Below are 21512 nucleotides of genomic sequence, written 5' to 3'. Positions count from 1 at the left end.
GTTTCCTCCCACATTCCAAAAACATGCTAGGTTAATTGGCGACTCCAAATTGTCCATAGGTATGAATGTGAGTGTGAATGGTTGTTTGTCTATATGTGCCCTGTGATTGGCTGGCCACCAGTCCAGGGTGTAAATATTTTAATTTGTCAACAGCTTTTCACACTGGACCGTCGTGAAGGTGGCCCAGCATGCAGCAAACATGACATGAATTTCTAAACGAATCTCTCGCTGACGAGTATGAAGGTGATTCAAACCGTGTGATTGGTCACCAGAGACACTTTGGTTTTGAGATGGTTTCTTGGCAACTTAAAGTCTCATATGTTCAATGGGATTAAGGTCCATAGACGGACTAGACCACTCCAGGATCTTCATGTGCTTCTTCTTGAGCCACTTTTCTGTTGCCTTGCCCGCGTGTTTTGGGTCATTGTCATACTGGAAGATAAATCCAAGACACATCTTCAGTTATTTTGGCTGAGACCAGAAAGTTCTCATCCAAGATTCTATGGTCCATAGTCCCTTTAATCTGCTTCTCAATGCAGCAAAGTGTCCCTGTACCCTTAGCAGAAAAAAGCCCCAAAGCAGAATGTCCCAGATGGGTTTGAACGTGCGCCTTCTTATGGGCACTGCAAGATCCCTTTCCAGTTGGACTAAGTATGTCTCCAATGGTTTTCCAGCTCCAATGGATCATTAGCAGGCTCCTCCCTTTTAATTCTGGGCTGATATGTCAACTTTTTCAGAATCTCAGAAACTTTATTATTATTTGAATCCTTTGAAAAATACATTGTAGTGTAGTAGAACTGCAAAGATGACTGTACTGTACGAAGAGGTCATAAAGGGAATCACATGAAGCCATGAAGACCTTCCAAGGTAAACACTGCAGAGGTTGGGGAAAAAAACGAGTTGGTGTTTTTTTTTAGCGCTGATGTCAGGCCCGGTGGTTAAACAGGGCGGGGCTGCTTGTATAGTGATTGTAGGTTTGCGTACACTGTGCGTGTCTGCATATATGTGTGTGTGTGTGTGTGTGTTTGTGTGTAACCCACATGTACTCATGTGCTGGGGGATGTGGCAGATGTTGTACCGGCAAGGATTAGTGTGCTCGTGTGTCTTTAAGTGAGTGTATTAAAAATATCTTCACCAGAGCAGGAAGCCACATTGGCCAATTACAGTGCCGCATCTGGGCTAGCACACGATTATTAGTGTGTGTGTGTGTGTGTGTGTGTGTGTGTGTGTGTGTGTGTGTGTGTGTGTGTGTGTGTGTGTGTGTGTTTAGAGGGGATGGGGCGGTTCATGCAGAGTTTAGGTTATTTACATCGAAGCAAGCAGAGTTTTAATAAATGGAGCAAAGTGTACGTGTCGGTGACAATGATACAAGGCTTTGTGTGAATCTAATCACACACCATGAAGAAGAGGAACCAGAGGACAGAGCCCGGGAAACGGGAATTAGAGGGGAGGAAGTGTTCATATGAAAGTGAAGGAGACAATGGTTGGGAAGATAGCAGAAGTAGGGGAGGTTGGAGAGAGACACTCCCTCGTGCTTTGTCGGTTTGGACAAAGATGGGTTGCCGGTCTGTGCGCTCAAACGTTCACGTCGACGGGTAATGTGCGGTCTCCCATTAAAGGGATAAAAAATGACATTTTTAAGAACACCAGCGAGCCGAGCATCCCGTGTGAATTTCACCTGGCTATGTAGCTAGCTAAGGAAGTACATAATATAAGGCGATATAAGTAGAGTGGCCAAGTAGAGTCATCCAGAAACCTTCTTCGGTTGTATATTTTTAAGTGTGGAGTCCCCCTATTTATGTCTCTGGTGGGTGTGCCCCCTGGAGGTGGTCACAATGGGGTACACACAATGGGGTGGCCAGTCTTATGGAATGATACAATCTTTGGGGGAGAGGTGTTGGCTCATTGTTGGAAGTAGACGATCAGTGATGGCACAAATAACCTACTTTGTTCCTAGACGGCCTTTCTCGTTTGGTGTCAATGGATCCCTCCAATGGATCCCTCCAATGGATCCCTCCATTGGATCACTCCAATGGATCACTCCAATGGATCACTCCAATTGATCACTTCAATGGATCCCTCCAATGGATCCCTCCAATGGATCCCTCCAATGGATCACTTCAATGGATCACTCCAATTGATCCCTCCATTGGATCACTCCAATGGATCACTTCAATGGATCACTCCAATTGATCCCTCCATTGGATCACTCCAATGGATCACTCCAATGGATCACTTCAATGGATCCCTCCAATGGATCACTTCAATGGATCACTCCAATTGATCACTTCTAGAATTCTAGATGATACACAGGTGTTCAAATACTTATTTGCAGCTGTATCACACAAATAAATTGTTAAAAAATCATGCATTGTGATTTCTGGATTTTTCTTTTTAGTTTATCTCTCTCACAGTGGACATGCACCTACGATGAAAATTTCAGACCCCTCCATGATTTCTAAGTGGGAGAAATAGCAAAATAGCAGGGTGTTCAAATACTTATTTTCTTCACTGTAATATGTGATAATTATAATTATGCACTTCAACATTTTTTTTTCTAAACGTATGTGTTCTTTCATTTTGACAGAAAAATTGTACTGCATCTAAACTTGAATGTTATCTGACTATGTAAGAAGGTATTTGCAACATTTATGGTTATCAAAAATAAATACTTGACTGTGTGCTCGTCACCTTGATATTCGCACTTCACTTCAGTTATCCATCAGTTAGTTAGTAATTAAATAATCAAATGCATGGTTAATTCTTCCATAATGTAATGAGGTTATACTGACATATATTGGAAGTTTCAAGTCGCCATAACTGTGATGACGCCATAACTTTGACACTCCAGGCTCAAAGGTTGCTTGATCTCCCCAATGTAGAGGTCGTTGCTCCCCTCGCTACACTGCAATGCGTAAACAACGTTGCTGAGTTTGCTTCTTGGGATGTTGTGTTTGGGGTCAACGGATATGAAATGCAGAAAACCCTTCCGAGTATCTGTAAAAAAAAAACTTCCAAATATCTGTAACAAATCAGTGGTGTCATTGACCACCACATTCCGCCTCCAGTTTCTATCCTCAGGCTTGGGTGGAGTGGCCCTTCTGTTACAAAGGCCCGGATACGACACCCACGGTTAAAAAGATCCTACCTAATGTGTTTCGATTCCACCTTTGCGGATTACCATGACCTGGATGGCCGAGCCGCCGCACAGACCTATACAACTGATACTCTTGGTCTATATGGGGGTGGGAAAAAGTCACTTGGATGTTCCTGATGAATGGAGATCATATCTGCACCATCATGAGAGGACCCCTTCAGCATGAGCAGGCCTTTAGCGTCCAGAAATAGAGATCGAGCATGCACTCAATACACTGGCACAGAGAAAGTATTCAGTAGAGGAAAGAATTAGCCCATTTATTAGCATAAGGTAAAATATGTAAAATAATGCATGTCAGGCGAGAAAGCACAAAGCATCTAAACGTGAAGGTTATTTTGTTTTTTCATAAGCTTAACAACAAATACCTCATTTTGTTGGCTCCGGTGCCATTTGATTTTTGTGATACAAACGATTGGATTTTTGTAATCTGGTTATTTCAATCTCTCTCTAAGCAGCCTTGCGTCCAGAATTTCCGCCTGGGGAAATGTTGCACGAGCCAAGACACGTTTAATTCCTCTGATTAAATGTTAATACAAATGATATACAATTTGCACAATTTAGTCAACATGCATGCAGTATTTTTGCATCTGTGTGTATTTCTCCTCCCGGCTCCTGTTTTCTAAAGAAAATTAACCTAGCAATTAAATAACATGATTAATAATCATGCTTCCATATTAGTATTAATATAGCAGTAGACAATGCATGCCCACTATGTCACCTTGAAGTAATCATTGCTCTGCTGTCAATCACATGGCCCCTGGACCCATAGCCCCCCCCAGCCCACTGATGTCATGATGGCTTTCACCAACCCTCATTCTTTTGTCCGAAACACTTCTCCCCTCACAAGACTGATTTCAATTGGCACTGATTGTGTGGAAATACTGCCCCCTAGCGGAATTTACTGATCACTGCTGCTGGTGTCTGTATTGCAAAAGGAAGAAATGTTTTATTTATATATAAAATAAAAACAAAATAAATCAGATTACATAGGCTTTACCATGTTGGCATGTAATTAATTGTGATGTAATGACTAATTGTAGATTAATCGGAAGCACATATGACAATACCAGTATGCTTAACTACAAGACAAACTGGTTGAACTGACTCTTCCTGTGTCTGTCGGAGTAGTTTTATGGCTTATTTTGTACTGAACATTCAGTAGTCTTCGTATTCACCCCATGCATAAGAATTATATTTGACTTTCAACATTAATATGACTGAATGATGAATTTACCGGGCTGCACGGCGATCGTGTGGTTAGCGTGCAGACCTCACAGCTAGGAGACGCGGGTTCAATTCCACCCTCGGCAATCTCTGTGTGGAGTTTGCATGTTCTCCCCCGTGCATGCGCGGGTTTTCTCCGGATACTCCGGTTTCCTCCCACATTCCAAAAACATGCTAGGTTAATTAGCGACTCCAAATTGTGATTAAGGTATGAATGTGAGTGTGAATGGTTGTTTGTCTATATGTGCCCTGTGATTGGCCACCCTGTCCACACACACACACACACACACACACACACACACACACACACACACACACACATTGATACAGTTATTTGAGTAGGTTTAGGCTCTGTCCACAAGAACACACATTTGTCTAAAACGATGCCTTTGGGGAACACTCAAACGTAGGTTTTCCCCCCAATTTAATGTGGTATAAACCTTGTTAAACTGCTGTGCGATGAATTTAGTGTTGTTTTTAAGATGGCATCTTGAGCCGGAGAGGAGTCCACCAGAGTGGGGAGCTGACGTCATTTCAGCACCCCAATGAACGCCTTGCTCAGCCGCAATACATTATGGGAAAACTGAGTTGCAACAAAGAGTTGTTTTCCCCCCAATTTAAAGTGATATAAACCTTGTTAAGCTGCTGTGCGATGAATTTAGTGTTGTTTTTAAGATGGCATCTTGAGCCAGAGAGGAGTCCACCAGGGTGGGGTGCTGAAATGACGTCAGCACCCCAATGAACGCCTTGCTCAGCCGCAATACATTATGGGAAAACTGAGTTGCAACAAAGAGTTGTTTTCCCCCCAATTTAAAGTGGTATAAACCTTGTTAAGCTGCTGTGCGATGAATTTAGTGTTGTTTTTAAGATGGCATCTTGAGCCGGAGAGGAGTCCACCAGAGTGGGGAGCTGGCGTCATTTCAGCACCCCAATGAATGCCTTGCTCAGCCGCAATACATTATGGGAAAACTGAGTTTTTGTCCTTTGGATGAAGATTTTGAGAAACTCTGGTTTCAGCGTATGTTAAGTTGAGCATAAAATTGAGTTGACACAATAATCACGTGTTGTCATTTCCACACCAAATACATGCCGAGAAGACTTCTCACATGTTTCAGCGTCAACATACTTTCCTACTTTTGCTTTTTTTGCTACACTGACAAACAAAGGCCCCAAAATTGCTTCTGAAGATACGTTCTCCAACATCTGTGTGTGATGCAGCTCAGTGATGGACTATTCCATATTCACCAAGACACACACGAGTCTTCATAAAATGTCCGTCAAAATTGTATCTCGTCTGGCCAGCAGAGTGTTTATCAGATTGGGGGGTGTCCTTGTTTGATTTCGGGACCGGAATTTAACTTCCTCAGCGACGGTCTCACTAAGAGCAACACAGACGATCTGCATCAGTGCATCATGGAGAGAAGCGCCGTGGGATTGGACCGCCGACCTCAGGCTCGACCAGAATGCATTTCACCCTCCACTTTGGCCTACGACCAGCGTTTCACATCAACTGCTCAGGGGAGGCTACTCATTGGCCAGATAGTAAGTAAGAAATATTCTCGTTTTTACTGTGTACTTTTGATAATATACATCTGGACTGATTTTTAATCAACCAAATAGAATTTCGGAGTACTTATTGGACATGGAAGTTTTACGAAATCAGTGGACGGCAGCCCAGCGACAAACCTTCATGTCCCTGAAGAGGTTATCGTAGAAGCTGAAATAAATGTAAGAATATTACCTTAATACCTTTGTAACTATAAATTGTTAGAGGTACCCAGGCTAACATGCATAAATATAGAGGTAGGGATTATCATTATTATTATCAATAATTATTATTAATTATTACTTTACAAAAAATAGTAATAATGGACAGCAAGACATCATTGCTTCAAAAATTGGTTTGAGCACAGACCTAAAACCTTGCTTCCTAATGCACAAGACTAGACACACACAAACTAATAAACACGTCTAAAAACCTCAGGTAGGGTTTAACAAGAAGAAACTGATGTTTGGGTTGGTCACCTGTCCAGACACAGTCTCAAGTTCTTGTTTTTTAATGCATAAGATTAGACACATGCAATACAGAAAATAAGTAAATGTCACAAAAAAAGTGGGCTAATAAATTGACACACAAAGACTGCAGATTTCAGAAAAATAACAGATGAAATCTCTACACTCTACAAGAAGCAATGAAGTCTGTAAAATTAAATAATTAAAAATAAAAAATCACAAAATTTTTAACTATAATGATGGAAATGGTAATATTAATGATGATTATAATGATGGTAATAATGATAAAGATTATAACAATAATGATAATAATGATAATAATAATAATAATAATATTACAATGAAAATAATAACAGGGGAAACAAGACAGTGGCATGAACATGATTATATCCTGCAAAAAGGGGTAGGCATTTATAAGCTTTTGCTTCAGCCTACTCCTTTTGGGCTTGTGATCAGATAGTTGAATACAAATGTAAATAATGTAAAGTTATATTTTGATTGATGTAAGAAATGCACTGTAATGATTCACATATTTGCCCAAATAAAGGGGGGGAAAAAAAAAATCTTAAATGAGAAAAGCAAATCAGATGTTCATCAAAAACACCCCCCCCCCTTCCCCTTATTGTCTTTTTGTTTCCTTCCGAAATCAGCTGAGGAAAAAAGTCTGAAAACATAATCTGGCAGGCGGCCACTTACAAGCCAGAAACGTTAGATTCCATACTAATACCAGAAGTTTATGATCCATAATACATAACCAAAGTGACTAATAGGGACTTTTACTTATGTATACGTCAAAGACGAGAAGTATTTTTGGGCAGTAATATGAAACTTTCAGGAGGACGCTTGACTGAAACAGGAAGGGCAGGTTTGTTTCAGGACGGTGTTTTGTTTCCTTAGCTGCAACCTGACGAAAACTCAAAGAATGGCGGAGGTAGACGTCAACCATGCATGTATACTGGGACAATGCAAGTCCTGTAATGAGTCCAGATTTAGCGTTAAGTCCACCAAACATAACATCAACATGTATAAATCATGTCCTGTCATCTGCTCTCCTGCAGGTATGCGGCATGATGGTGTGGATTCTGTTAGCAGGCACGGATTATTTTAATCTGTCTGCCCTCTGCTGGGTTCTGTTTCTTGCCATCTTTTGCTGGGTTATCACTCTTTGCCTTTTTATAATGAACCTCACTGGAGCCCAAAGGAGGACACCCAAAGTACCGTGGACTACGCTGGTAATATATAAATTCAAATTAAAGGAGAGTATCAGTATCTGATGTAATAATACGTGTGCGTTTTTTATAGTCATTGTGTTTTAACAGCGGTGATACGGTTCTCTATCTGCTGATAGCAGTGGTGGAAGTCCTCTCACTGAAGACGACCGTCGCCGGGAGACACAACTACAACTGCTGGGCCGCATCAGCTGTGAGATCTATTCATTTGTATCCCCACACATTGCATACTAGAAGCATGGATTAGGGTATTCCCAAAAAGCCATTTGGGTGACTGTATTTTCATTACCGAAATGCATAAGATGATTTCAATACATTTAAAATATGCCTTCTCTGTATGGATAGAGAGTTGTTATATTATATACTTACTATCTATAACCAAAGACACAAATTCCAGAAGGAAGAGATGTACAAAAGCAAAATAACTATATCAAGGGTTCCAACTCAGGGCCCACCTGAAAACTTTTAATTTAATTTAATTTAATTTAATTTAATTTAATTTAATTTAATTTAATTTAATTTAATTTTATTTTATTTTATTTTATTTTATTTTATTTTATTTTATTTTATTTTATTTTATTTTATTTTATTATTTATATAATTTGTTTTGTTTTGTTTTGTTTTGTTTTGTTTTGTTTTGTTTTGTTTTGTTTTGTTTTGTTTTGTTTTGTTTTGTTTTGTTTTGTTTTGTTTTGTTTGTTTGTTATTATTATTATTATTATTATTATTATTATTATTATTATTATTATTATTATTATTATTATTATTATTATTATTATTATTGTTATTATTATTGTTATTATTATTATTAAGATTCAGGATTGAAATGAAAGCAGGGGGATAAAGGAAGCCCAAACTTTTAATCTAATTAATTCTCATACTTTTCATAACTGCATTCATAACTGCATTCTAGCATGATGACCAGAGAGCTACGTTCTAATTATAAACTGTATAAGGTTCCTAAAATATTGTGACAGGTCAATAACACTCAATAGGTTATTACTTAGGCCTATAAATAGTTTTTTAATGCTGCAATAAATATTTTACAATAAAAATAATTTTAAAAAATAATATTTGCAAAAATGAATCATATTTTTAATGACCTCTCATGGCCCACCTGCAGTACCACCATGGCCCATCAGTGGGCCGCGGCCCACACTTTGGGAATCACTGAACGATATTATAGAAATACCTTATTAGAAGAACCAGTGTGATAATAATAATAATACAGTATCTTCATGTAATCAATTTTCTTCATATAATTTCTCCTTTTTCTCGACTTTTCACAGTGTTTCGCCGTGGTGACCGCAGTGTGTTACGGAGGCAGCACCTACGTCAGCTACCGTGCCTGGAAAGCCACCAAAGAAGAGCAGTAGTCTCATGTTTTGTTTGGAATTCCTTTTCATGGAATGCTAGCTTCCAGTGACAGAGGTCAATGCTAATTCCTGTCAAACCGGTTCAACTCCGCCACATATGAGAGATGGCTGCCATCAACAAACTTCTGACGTGTAGGAAACCAACGTGAAAAACAAATTATATGGAATGATGATGTCTTTAAGTTGCTCAAAGATGCAGTTTATTCACCCTTAATTGTTGAAATAAATCATCTTTGTTGTGGACACAGCAATTTAACCTGAGAAATATACAAACATTAAATACAAATAAATGTTTTCCTATAATATATTGCATTTGAGCAACACATTCATTGGAGGACAAGCAGCAAAGAAAATGTAGTTATGTCTCTGTCCACCAGAGGGAGCCAGAGAGGAGTCCACCAGGGTGGGGTGCTGACGTCATTTCAGCACCCCAATGAACGCCTTGCTCAGCCGTAATACATTATGGGAAAACTGAGTTGCAACAAAGAGTTGTTTTCCCCTCAATTTAAAGTGGTATAAACCTTGTTAAGCTGCTGTGCGATGAATTTAGTGTTGTTTTTAAGATGGCATCTTGAGCCAGACAGGAGTCCACCAGAGTGGGGAGCTGACGTCATTTCAGCACCCCAATGAACGCCTTGCTCAGCCGCAATACATTATGGGAAAACTGAGTTGCAACAAAGAGTTGTTTTCCCCCCAATTTAATGTGGTATAAACCTTGTTAAGCTGCTGTGCGATGAATTTAGTGTTGTTTTTAAGATGGCATCTTGAGCCGGAGAGGAGTCCACCAGGGTGGGGAGCTGACGTCATTTCAGCTCCCCAATGAACGCCTTGCTCAGCCGCAATACATTATGGGAAAACTGAGTTGCAACAAAAAGTTGTTCCCCCCCAATTTAAAGTGGTATAAACCTTGTTAAGCTGCTGTGCGATGAATTTAGTGTTGTTTTTAAGATGGCATCTTGAGCCGGAGAGGAGTCCACCAGAGTGGGGAGCTGACGTCATTTCAGCACCCCAATGAACGCCTTGCTCAGCCGCAATACATTATGGGAAAACTGAGTCGCAACAAAGAGTTGTTTTCCCCCCAATTTAAAGTGGTATAATCCCTGTTAAGCTGCTGTGCGATGAATTTAGTGTTGTTTTTAAGACGACATCTTGAGTCAGTGTTTACATACGTATGTATACATATGCATGTACACACCGTGGGTTGACAAACTCATTGTGAGTGCACTGATAGCTTGCGCCAAAGAAAGCGCTACAATATTTAAATAATTAAATGTAGTTCTGAAGAAAAGAAGATTAGTCACAAGATTAGAATTTAGCCAGAAATTAGCTGCACGACTGTATGAACCGCAGGGTTCAAAATTAAAGTTGGAATTTACAGTTTACAATTTCAATCAAAATTTCATAATTACTCATTCATTGAACAGTAAACACAGGATTGTAATATTATATCCACGTTGAATAGGTCCACATCTCATCCATCATGACTTGATGATCAAGCCGGCATGCTTTTGTTCACGTTGGCGTCGCTGAGACTTAACAATCCCCAGTGAGCTCCCAGCGCTGTGATGCCAAACCCGTTGCTACGGCCGCTCACGAGTCGGAGCTCAGCCTCCGGGTAAATGGGGTAAAAGTTAAAAGAGGTCTGTAACATAGCATCAAAAGTTAGCATGAGGCTACAGTATGTAAAAGTGCGCGGTGATGGTCATCACCTGTGATGGCTGGCCACTAATCAACGAGCGTCCTGTGCTGGTCACGAATATCAGCTGATAGATGTAGTTGGAGGTGTAGTACTTCCCAGATACCTGTAATATTGAAGGTAGTATGTATGTTGTCTTCAAGACATGCAAGTAGAACACAAGTCTTTAGTTTCAACATACATGTTTGTACTAGAAATATTCACTTCCGTGAAGTGAGTCTCAAACCTGTACAATTTTTTCTCCACCGTGCAGCATCATTTCCTGGGGCTGGCCAACAATTCGGCCAACTAAATTAGTCCAAATATGGTCATAGCGAAACTGAATTCTGCACCAAAACACAAAAAAAGACACTTTAATACACTGATCTGGATGGTTAACACATGAATTTCCAGACAATTTTTCGGAACTGAAATACTGACGAGACACTGACCCGGTGATGTAACTGCCACTTTGCTCCCAGACGCGAACTGCCGTGATTTTACCGACTCCTTCTGTCATGAAAGAAGTTCCACTACCACTTCCAACCGTTGGCGAAAAAGAGTAATAGTCCTGGACAGCTGCAGGGCCAAACAACCCCGCTGTTAGAGCGCTGCGGCTTGGTTTGTTAAATAAGTTGCTGGTTCTTACGTTGTGTCAGTGAAGTTGCACAGAGCATGCTGAGGAGCAGGTACGAAAACATGGCGGTGGTTGGAGTTGGTCAGCTCTGGAATGGTCATCAAACATCACCTTAGTAAAACAGAATATATTATATATATATTTAAAATAAAATTAAAAAACTAAACTAAACTAAACTAAACTAATTATATAAATAATAAAATAAAATAAAATAAAATAAAATAAAATAAAATAAAATAAAATAAAATAAAATAAAATAAAATAAAATAAATACTTATATTTATATTATACAAACCCAGTAAATACTGTAAATCAAAAGAATAAGTAACTCAAGTAGCTTTAAGCAACAGTATGATACCTTACAGAAATACATAGATACTGTACATCACCTTAGTAAAACAGAATATATTATATATATATATATATATATTAAATAAATAAATAAATACTAAATAAATAAATACTAAATAAATAAATACTAAATAAATAAATAAATAAATAATGATGATGATGATGATGATAATGATAATGATAATGATAATAATAATAATAATAATAATAATAATAATAATAATAATAATAATAATATTAATAATAATAGTATAATATATAGTATATAAATATTTATATTTATATTATACAAACATAATAAATACTGTAAATCAAAAGAATAAGAAACTCAAGTAGCTTTAAGCAACAGTATGATACCTTACAGAAATACATAGATACTGTACATCACCTTAGTAAAACAGAATATATTATATATATAATAAATAAAATAAAATAATCATAATCATCATAATCATAATCATAATAATATGTAAATATTTATATTTATATTATACAAACATAATACAGTAAATCAAAAGAATAAGAAACTCAAGTAGCTTTAAGCAACAGTATGATACCTTACAGAAATACATAGATACTGTCCTATATTATGTACATATAATGCATCGGGCTCACCTGTGACTTGCGCGAAGTCAAGTTGTCGACTTGTGTGAGCAAGGTGAAGCAATAGTGTCCCTTATGAATCTGGAATTCCCTCCCCTCGTGTCACTCAAACAAGCAGTCCCACACGTACAGAATAACCCTAACATTCCATTTTGGCTGCTTTGACAGCTGAATGGTAGCATACCTGATATCATTTGGCCAAAACCTGCCTTGTTATGAGAACACGATAAAACCACAAAAGTGGACGAGGAGATACAGGATATACAAGAATACATCCATTCATCGTCATACAGTATTTATTGAATTTGAAACATCCCGAGCCACCTATTTAGTACCTCATTAAGTCATGCACGCTAATTGTCAAAAAGGTTTCAAAGATCCGGTTGATCAAGTTTGGACTTAGCAGTCAACCGATATTGTTTTTGTTTTTAGTCATTATAATTACTACATTATTGAATTCAGATTAATTTAGAGTCATATTAAGTCATATTAATATTGAACCCGGATAAAAGTATTTATTAGAATGTACTGTTGGTACACACTGGAAACTTTTGCTGTCGCAGAGGTCTTCAGACGCCAAGCTGTTTTAGCTGGTTCTACTGGAATAACCTTGCTGGTGTGCATAGTACATCATTCCAGACACCCACATGGAATTATTAAAGCTTGCAAACTTCCTGCTTGAATTTTCCGAAAATGTCATAGTAAAATGTATGCAATGTAGGCGTCAGAGTATACATAAAAAAAAGACAACAAATCACAGAACAAATAAGTAATAATAATAATAATAATACAAATCCAATCTGTGCTAATTGATTGAAAAACTGAAACCTATGCAGTATTGTAGAAACAAAATGTAATAAAATTAATATTTTGCCTAATGGCAAGATTTGATCGCAGCATTAATTTTGTGTAGGAGTCATCTTGGCTATGAACTTCATCTGGAAGATTGTGAAATGATTGGATGTTGGTACTGGTGCTGGTTGGGCTATTCCAATGCCCTCATCTTCTTGTCCGGCTCGCAACAAATATTTTTTCTCTCCTTCCTGATCTTCCCTGCTTTTCTTCTTACGTCTCGTTTAGTTTAATCTCATATTTTTAAGAGCCTCTCTTTGCACCAAAACCTAAATTATGGAATTGATCAATTGGTCTCTCCACACAGTTTGCAAGATCTTCTCAACGAGACATTTTGTGACAAAAAGCAGTAAGAAGAACCCGGTCCAGCCAATAACGAGATTTTATTGGTTCCATGTTACGTAGTACACGCCACTATTTTGCAGCTTAATGTATTGCTATTGGTTGCTATTGGCTCACCACACTACAGTTAATAAAAAGTCTTTTAAGGTGCACTGGCTCTTGGACTATGCAAAAATAGAAGAGGAGTTGCTGCAAAACAGACAGGAAATATGGAAATAAAAGTCAACTAAATTACCCAAATAAATGGTTAAAAAAAAAGAAACTGAAATAAGCTGGAATGGGGCACACCCTGAACTGGTTGGCACATATATACAAACCACTCACACCTCCTCACACTCACATATACAGTATACCTATGCATAAGTTATGTATAAGTTAGTATGGATAAGTCATGTCAATCAGTATGGTTTCCACCATAAAGTCCTCAAAGTGTGAAATTGTAGTCCATCCCCAAACATCATCACACGTTATCATTTTTTCCAGGCTAGAAGAAGCTGCATGTTGGAAATTGTGTTAATGTTTACAATAACTACTGTATATACTCACGTACTTCAATGTTCGTCACAGGAATCGACTCTAGATGTCAGTGTTTTATCATTTTAAACCGGAAGCAGCATGAGAATTATTGCATTATTACACCCAAATGGCACCCACTCCTGGCTATATGTAAGAATATATGTATTGTATAGATATATAATCATTCCCAGATTTCATTACAATACAGTACATACTGTAATAACAACAATATCTATAAACAAAAGTTGGCTTATTTCTAACAAATAAAATGTGGAAATCAAATTGCCTGATAGTGTTTTGGTACGGCTGACTTTCATACGTGGCCTTGATTGATTCCCTCATCTGTCGACTGTATATGTTCCCTGTGACAGAAAGGCGGCTGGACAGACTCCAACTTCCTGTGACACTAAACAGGTTGAGCAAGGCCGTCACTAGGACTCAAAGATGGGGGGGGGGGGGGGGGGGGGGGGGGTGCTTAGCCACGAGGTCAACTTTTAGGAATTGGACTTCATCAATGATTTTGGTTTTGCCTTTCCTCTCCCGAGTCGTCAGAATCTTCTTTTTATTAAAATGTATATATCTATATAAATATATATGTATATTAAAGTTTTTACAGATTGTTGCTAATAAAAAGGAACCCAATACAATTACAATGTAATACTGCGATGCCTTTATTTTGAAGCCTTTTTTTCACTGAACCGGAAGTCATTGCATCGATGCTGTGTAACTAGCCATAAGGTCAACGTCTAGGAATTGGGCTTCATCTATGATTTGGGTTTTGTCTTTCCTTTTCCGAGTCGTCACCATTTTCTTTTTATTAAAATGTATATATGTATATAAATATATACGTATATTAAAATTATTACAGATTGTTGTTAATAAAAAGGAACCCAATACAATTACAATGTATTACAATGTAATACTGCGATGCCTTTATTTTGAAGCTTCCTATTCACTGAACAGGAAGTCATTGCATCGATGCTGTGTAACTAGCCACAAGGTGAACGTCTAGGAATTGTGCTTCATCTATGATTTGGGTTTTGCCTTTCCTTTTCCGAGTCGTCACCATTTTCTTTTTATTAAAATGTATATATGTATATAAATATATACGTATATTAAAATTATTACAGATTGTTGTTAATAAAAAGGAACCCAATACAATTACAATGTATTACAATGTAATACTGCGATGCCTTTATTTTGAAGCTTCCTATTCACTGAACAGGAAGTCATTGCATCGATGCTGTGTAACTAGACTCGAGATAAGTTGCACTTCCTTATGTGAGTCAAATGAGTTTTTTTTTTATTGAGTAGCCACATACGACACAGGGGTCCTAATGGTATTTATTTATTTCAAAGTAATGCTATGCTATATATGCTAATGCTATAACAATGCTATGTTTACTTACTACTTATTTGTTATATGATAGGGCTACTAAAAGTATTACATTATCTGTCGTCACTCAGTGTTTCTGTCAACTACTAACTTTTGGATGACTTATTATAGATTTATTACCTCTTAATATTAATGTTATAAAATGAGAAACATAACAACGCACATACTCCAAACAGGCTCATCATTTTGTTGCTTCAGCAAAGAAATATACTCTATAACAGGGGTGCTCACACTTTTTCAGCATGCGAGCTACTTTTAAAATGACGGAGTCAAAATGATCTACCCACTACAAAAATGCAAAACATCTATTTATTTTCAAATGTATTGAGGATTATTTGTACGTACAATGTATGTTGATGTACCTTACATAACCAAATGAGCCAATATTGCAAAACACACATAATTAACTATTGAATTTTTTTGTAATTACCTGAGTTTACTTTGATGACTTGCACTGAATTGAACCAGCCAGGGATGCATAGTCCGGACAGTAGCTTCTGATAGCCAGCTTCAAGCACACTTCCAAATGTTTATCAGTCATGGATAATATCCGTATCATAATATCCGTATAATATTCCATATCCGTATGGAAGTGATATGTTTTTTGCCTTTTTACTTGGTCCAGTTTTTGCCTTTTTACTTGGTCCAGCTCCTTCACTCATTTTAGTGACCATAAACTTTAGCGAGGGCTTTAAAATCTCGCAATTCGCCGACTAGCTTAGCACTTTGCATCGTTGTTTACGCATGAGCGGTGACCTAAAGGTCAAAATTCAGTTGTCATCTGACTGGTTGTCCTGTATGTCAATCAAGTAACGGGGATGGATGATAGGCTGACATCGTAAGTTCTGCTGCACTTAGAGACGTTGTTTGATTTGATTGGTCGCCCGAAGGGCAACATTCAGTTGTCATCTGAATGGCTGCCCTGTATATCAATCAAGTGACGGCATTGATGCTGGGATGATATTTTTTTAATGTCACGCCGCGATCGACCAGCGATCGACCAGTGATCGACCAGTACCACCTCCGCGATCGACCGGTAGCTCGCGATCGACTTAATGAGCACCCCTGCTCTATAATATTGCTGATACTGCCCGTGTTCAATTAGTCTGCACTTCTTTCTTTGACCGCTGGGTGTCAGTATAAGGAGGAAGTACTCCCATTGCTTTGAGAAGCCAGTATTTTTCCATAACCTCCATCCCAGAACAGGATGGACATTGATGTCGCTTGAAAAAGTAGCAGCGGGTTTACTTGATTACATCTGGTTTGGCTTCTTCAATTTTAGATATCATGTTTTTATTATTAAATAATTATTCCAAGTATATTCTCAGTGATAGGAAGGGAATAGAAAATCTACACTTCTTCTCAAGACACATTTTTACACAGACACAGATCTTCTCCTCTATAGGAGAAATCCGACACTCCACTTTTATGAGTTACATAAGCATCACTCCATCCATAAAAAAAAAAACTGTTTCGCTGAGTAAGTGCCTATGGGAGCCTTTTTGGCAATGAGAGCCATGAAAGCCACATATGTGAAAATATAGTATTCCTGTGAGAAACATTGAATACAACTAAATACGTGCATTTTTAAGCAAGACCAACACTTCTCCAATAAGAAAAAAGACGTCTCATTGTTATTCTAAAGCTCCCTGATAATAAATAAATACTTCCTACTATTAATGCAACTTATGGTGCTGCATGTTTTGCAACCTATTCCATATAGTTCCGTCTTTTCTTTCCATTTTATTTGTCTATACGGAATTAGCAAGATGACAAATGATTTGATGAAAAGGAGGGAAGTTGACATCTCAACGACCCAGGTAGGTTACCACCTTACCCAGTATTGATTGGGTTTTACACCCAATCTTAGACCGCACCATCTTCCTGATCTCCTGACTGTCTGGGTTTGAATCCCCGCTCTGTGTGGCGTTTGCATGTTGTCATGACATTGCGGCCAGTAGCTGAAAGTGAAAGCAGCACCGCCATGGAGCAGAATAATTCACTAAATCCGATTATCCAATTAGTTATAATATCGCCGATGAGTGTTATGAAACAGAAGTTTGCAGAGGAAAATCTGCAAAGTTGCACTTCAGCGAGGAAGGAAGGAAACCCAATTCTTTAGCCTGACCCTGTTTCATAATATGGAGAAGAAGATTTAGTTTGCAGAAGAGAGCATGCATGAAAATAGAAGTTCAATGTAAAGTAAATACATGTATTGCTCAAGTACACATTAGCCATACTTTAGAATATATCGTAATGGCCGTTACACATCAGCAGTCAACATTCACACATCAGCTTTTAGACTTTTAACAATTTTTAACCTGGACACCAACAAAACAGATATAACGTAATGTCTTTAAATATCCATCGAGACAAAAAAAACAATGTAGTGCTAATGTCCAACAGTGCAGTACTATTCTTCTATCATCATTTTCCATCATGCCATGTATAAATATATATCTATTATGAGGATACAGTTAGCGAATGCTGCAATGCAACGCAACCCATCTGCACTCAGACCCATAACTATAAAAAACTGACAGAACTAAACGTAACCGATGTAGCACGTCAGCAATAGACTTCTGTAAATGTTTAGTGGTTTTTACACGTACTTAACATTTATGGGTGTGAGGCGATTTAACAAGATGCAGAATATGTGCCATGCTACTGAAGGTGAAGAACAAATGACCAAATGTGAGCGGGGGCAACACATTCGGGCTGGAGATTAGATTAGCACATCGGCATCACATTTCTGTAAATGGTTAGTAGATTTACACATAGTTAACATTTATACGTGTGCGGAGAAGGAACACGATCCTGAATGTTTACCACGCTACGTAAGATGTAGAACAATCTGTAAATGGGTCATGATCGCTTCTGATTTGAATAAACTCGCAGGAAGGCTCAGCTTTCTTCCATGTGTTAAAAACTAAATTTGGCAAAAACGATGGAGTTTTGTAATCCTTGTTAGGAACAATGACAGAGTGACTAATTACATAATGGGCGACCGCTTCTAAAAAAAGCACAACAAATCTTATTTCAACCTGCTTATTCGAATAGTTAAGCTGACTTGCGACATTATTCTCCTTCATTGCCATGATAATGTTAGGCATTAGCACTCCTATGATGCTAGGAAAAAAGTTGACAGTTCTGCATTGTTATATGAACAATAAAAGACGTATGAGTGGTTAGCACACAGACGTCGCAGCTAGGAGACCTGAGTTCAATTCCACACTCGGGCATCTCTGTGTGGAGTTTGCATGTTCTCCCCTTGCATGCATGGGTTTTCTCCGGGTACCCCAGTTTCCTCCCACATTCCAAAAACATGCTAGGTTAATTAGCCACTCCAAATTGTCCATAGGTATGAATGTGAGTGTGAATGGTTGTTTGTCTATATATTCATTCATTTTCTACCGCTTTTCCTGACGAGGGTCGCCGGGGTTGCTGGAGCCTATCCCAGCTGTCTTCAGGCGGTCACCAGCCAATCACAGGGCACATATAGACAAACAACCATTCACACTCACATTCATACCTATGGACAATTTGGAGTGGCCAATGAACCTAGCCAATTAACCGTGCATGCGTGAGAAACATGCAAACTCCACACAGAGATTGCCGAGGGTGGAATTGAACCCTGGTCTCCTAGCTGTGAGGTCTGCGCGCTAACCACTCGACAGCTGTGCAGCCCCGAATTGCAAACAAAGAAACACTTTTTGCGAGCCATTGCTAGCAACGTCAACACAGAAGCAGAGCTCGGGGGTGAGAGCTTATTTGGCTTACAGTCACGCCCATATAAGGAGATCTGCTCTTTGTGACATCACAAAGGCGCAGTTTTACCACGCCTTCTGAAACTGAGCGTTTTGAGCCATCCTAAACTTTTTTCAGGCCTCACTTCCAAATTTGCTAACATTGTTATCTCATATCTGTCACAATGGCGTGCCCTCAATTATCAATTCAACCAAATATAAACAACATATCTGAAGGCGTATGGTTTTGACCTTTACATAACGGAAAACAAAAGTAGTTGTTTCCATGTTTACTGTCATTAACACGACATTTTGTTGTTCTTCTGGTGGTTATACAAAGAAATGTCCTTGGTTAACCACCCTTCCATCTTCATAGCCACTGACATTTTCTCTGAAACAAAGCTAGAGAGGAAGTCTGGGTTTGTTCGAAATGAGAATTCTACCAACTTAAAATCTTCCGACATGACCTACATTTACTTGTGGTGTGTGAGGGCCATTGAAAGTATGATTCTAAAAGATAGTACAGTCAAAGTTATAACACCATTACGCTTAATTTGGTTATAAATCTAAGTTCTTACAACTGTTTTATACAAGTGTGCCATTACGTGGCATTTAAAGTTACATTTCACTACAAAGTGCCAAGTAAGCGATTTCATTCAGAGGCCAGGCAGTATAGTTCCTCCTGACTGAGAACTCTCACAGGCCCATCCTGTTTTTTACCCCCCCCCCAAATTCCTGTTGCGTAATCTTAGACCGTGCCAAGTGGGACAGCCTTCCTGCCTGACTTCAGTGTTACTACAGATGGTAGGACTTAACTCGGCATATCATTCTTCTCCTCCGGCGGTTTGCAGTAATCTAACACTGTACTGCACGTAAATGGAGTTTTAGCTACATGTGAGTAGCAGCAAAAATCAATCCCACCCCCCCAAAGACACACACACAAAGTTCACATGTGGTCATTTCACTTTGAGTAATGTTTAATTTGAACTCCTGCACCATTGACCACTCTTACCAGACACTTTATTTGGTATACCTGCACCATATGATGAAATAATCCAAAAACTGCATCTTTACTCTGACAACCAAATACCCAATAAAAAAACAAAACACAGCTTATTTTCTTTTAGGAAACTCTGACAAAGACAACAATGATCAGTTTTGACTGAGGTGTTAAATTCATTTTGCTCTGACTGTTATGGTAATGGTAATGGTAATGGTTTTATTTCATTTGAACATGCATCAGATTACAATTAAGTGCATCCCATAATCAGTTCCCAGTTCCACATGTCCAAAAGGAGTAGGAAGAAGCAAAGCTTATTAAATCCTACCCCTCCATCTGGTACTTTTACAATCAGTAACTGATACATTTGTTCACTTGCTGCTTTCCTAATATAGTAATTTAATTTAATTTAATTTAATTTAATTTAATTTAATTTAATTTAATTTAATTTAATTTAATTTAATTTAATTTAATTTAATTTAATTTAATTTAATTTAATTTTATTTTATTTTATTTTATTTTATTTTATTTTATTTTATTTTATTTTATTTTATTTTATTTTATTTTATTTTATTTTATTTTATTTTATTTTATTTTATTTTATTTTATTTTATTTTATTTTATTTTATTTTATTTTATTTTATTATGTTTTATTTGTTTTTTTAATTTTATTTTTGTCAAGTACCGCAGTATGAGGTGATATTTCTATTATTTCTATTAATTCTCTTATTAAGTGTTTAATCCCAAGGATGTGCTCAGGAATCTGTTCAATCTGACTTATTATAACAATAAATATAATCCATCCTGAAGAGATGTGCTATTATATAGGCAGAAAGAAACAAGTAAGAGCATGTTACAAAGAATTGTACCACCCTGCACGACTAATCAAACTAGCGGATAAAACTGATATTAACTCGGCACTAAATTGAGTGATTCTACCCCTAAAAAAATGTCTAAAGGAATATAAAGATATATTAAAGTTGTTCTTCCACACTTCACAAATAACAATTTTTGTATTTATCTATAAGACATACGTAAGCCAAACTCTGGTCAAGAGTTCATCCAGAATGTAGAAATCAATATGGAGAACAAGCGTCCTACATCAGGGTCAGAGGGAAATCTAAAATGTTGACGTGATGCCAGTTTGAGTGAGCGTGTGCTCTCGTGCACGTCTGCTCTAGCGAGCGTGCCCGGAGCCAGAGTGGCGAACGTGTTGTATGCTTGTTGTCGTGCTTCTCTTGTTGATATTGGGTTGGATGTGTGCACGTGAGGCACGAGTGGACACATAGAAATTAGACCAAAGTTGAGGCAAAGCTCCTGCAAAAACTGCTGCCAAGAACATTAGGATCCAGTCTTTTTCTCAGGGACATAAGAAGTCATAGGAAAATGACAAAA

The 21512-nt window shown here is 37.9% G+C and overlaps 2 protein-coding genes across 5 annotated transcripts; one reads left to right on the top strand and one right to left on the bottom strand.

Annotated features, from left to right (window-relative positions):
* Window positions 1-5794: 5794 nt before the first annotated feature.
* Window positions 5795-9861, top strand: LOC131105575 (MARVEL domain-containing protein 1-like). The gene is made up of 4 exons (XM_058053833.1): window positions 5795-5923; window positions 7453-7626; window positions 7697-7816; window positions 8913-9861. Exons 1-4 carry the CDS (start codon window positions 5795-5797, stop codon window positions 8997-8999), a joined length of 510 nt encoding a protein of 169 aa, XP_057909816.1. The 3' UTR covers window positions 9000-9861.
* On the bottom strand, window positions 9183-16077 carry LOC131105574 (zymogen granule membrane protein 16-like). Of its 4 annotated transcripts, none has more exons than XM_058053832.1 (6): window positions 15802-16077; window positions 11324-11399; window positions 11127-11253; window positions 10922-11021; window positions 10709-10801; window positions 9183-10641 (listed from the first exon to the last, which is right to left on the bottom strand). In XM_058053832.1, the coding sequence occupies exons 2-6, from the start codon at window positions 11373-11375 to the stop codon at window positions 10492-10494; spliced, it is 522 nt and encodes a 173-aa protein (XP_057909815.1). In that variant the 5' UTR covers window positions 11376-11399; window positions 15802-16077; the 3' UTR covers window positions 9183-10491. The 4 variants fall into 4 exon arrangements, with proteins under 4 accessions (XP_057909815.1, XP_057909813.1, XP_057909812.1 ...); XM_058053830.1 differs by having other exon boundaries at window positions 11324-11422; window positions 15802-16076; XM_058053829.1 differs by lacking the exon at window positions 15802-16077 and adding an exon at window positions 12278-12959 and having other exon boundaries at window positions 11324-11422.
* Between the last annotated feature and the right edge of the window lie 5435 nt (window positions 16078-21512).

This window comes from Doryrhamphus excisus, chromosome 17 (assembly GCF_030265055.1).
Source record: "Doryrhamphus excisus isolate RoL2022-K1 chromosome 17, RoL_Dexc_1.0, whole genome shotgun sequence".
NCBI classification, from domain to species: domain Eukaryota; kingdom Metazoa; phylum Chordata; class Actinopteri; order Syngnathiformes; family Syngnathidae; genus Doryrhamphus; species Doryrhamphus excisus.
The sequence above is the reverse complement of the archived record's forward strand: the minus strand, read 5'-3'. Positions and strand labels throughout refer to the sequence as shown.